The 877-nt window shown below is 55.8% G+C and overlaps 1 protein-coding gene across 1 annotated transcript in view; it reads right to left on the bottom strand.

Moving 5' to 3' along the window:
* Positions 1–250: 250 nt before the first annotated feature.
* The window catches only part of MONBRDRAFT_6928 (uncharacterized protein), a gene marked incomplete at both ends in the record, with an annotated part of 8,763 nt that continues 8,136 nt past the window's right edge, over positions 251–877 (bottom strand). Inside the window, one exon of the mRNA XM_001744182.1 lies at positions 251–852. Coding sequence (XP_001744234.1) covers positions 251–852 — 602 coding nt within the window. The remainder of the gene's footprint in view (positions 853–877) is intronic.

Below are 877 nucleotides of genomic sequence, written 5' to 3'. Positions count from 1 at the left end.
CTACCACCAACCAATTCTTTTTCTCCATTCCACATTTTTCTCAGTTCAGGTCTTTCATCATTACTCATCCATATTTCTTCCTTCGATGTTTCCCTGCCATCGTAAATTCCTTTCCCCTCCAACGCAACTGATTTCCTTTTTTCAATATCTCTTCACATCCATGCTTGATCAGCGTATGTCGTCCAACACAAACGGCCCACAAGCTGTCAAACGTCTCAATTATACCCCCACTTGAAAAACAAACAAACACTCACTTCAACATTGCAAACTGCCGTTTCGCCTCAATCACAAACTTCAACACGCGTGGATGGCCAACGCGCCCCTCTGCTCCGTACAGCCAGCCCACAAGCGCCTGCATCTCCGACGGGTCAAAGTCCCGCCCTCCAACTGCCAGCAGCTCGGCCGGGCACTCCATGCGCTGCATGATGCCGCGCAAAGTTTGACTGCGGGACACAGACGCGACCAGTGCCCGGATGGCCTCGCGGTTGCGCTGGGCACAGGCCCGCCCCGTGCACTCCACCACTCGATCACCCCCAATCTTCTGCGGCCTCCAACACCGGTAGCAAACACCCGCCCCCAAGGTCACTTGGCAATTGCTACTACCATGACCGCGGCAGTGGCATCGAAAACAGCGCCCTTTCATGGCCGGGCAGCTAGAAGGCTGGTGGTGAGCAACCAAGCGGTCTCTGCTGCAGCTGCAGGCCCAGCAGTAGGTGCTCATCCATAGCAGAGCCGTGTTAAAGTCGTCTGACTGAATTGGCGCCGATGGTACCATCAACTGCGCTCGTTTGGCCCGCGTCTGGCCCTCGTGTGATACTGGCGCCCCATGTGCTTCACGGCTTGGATGGCGCGCTGTGATGGTCGGTTGCATCATGGA

Source organism: Monosiga brevicollis, genomic scaffold (genome assembly GCF_000002865.3).
Source record: "Monosiga brevicollis MX1 MONBRscaffold_5 genomic scaffold, whole genome shotgun sequence".
In the NCBI taxonomy this organism is placed as follows: domain Eukaryota; class Choanoflagellata; order Craspedida; family Salpingoecidae; genus Monosiga; species Monosiga brevicollis.
This window is presented reverse-complemented; position numbering and strand designations above follow the sequence as displayed.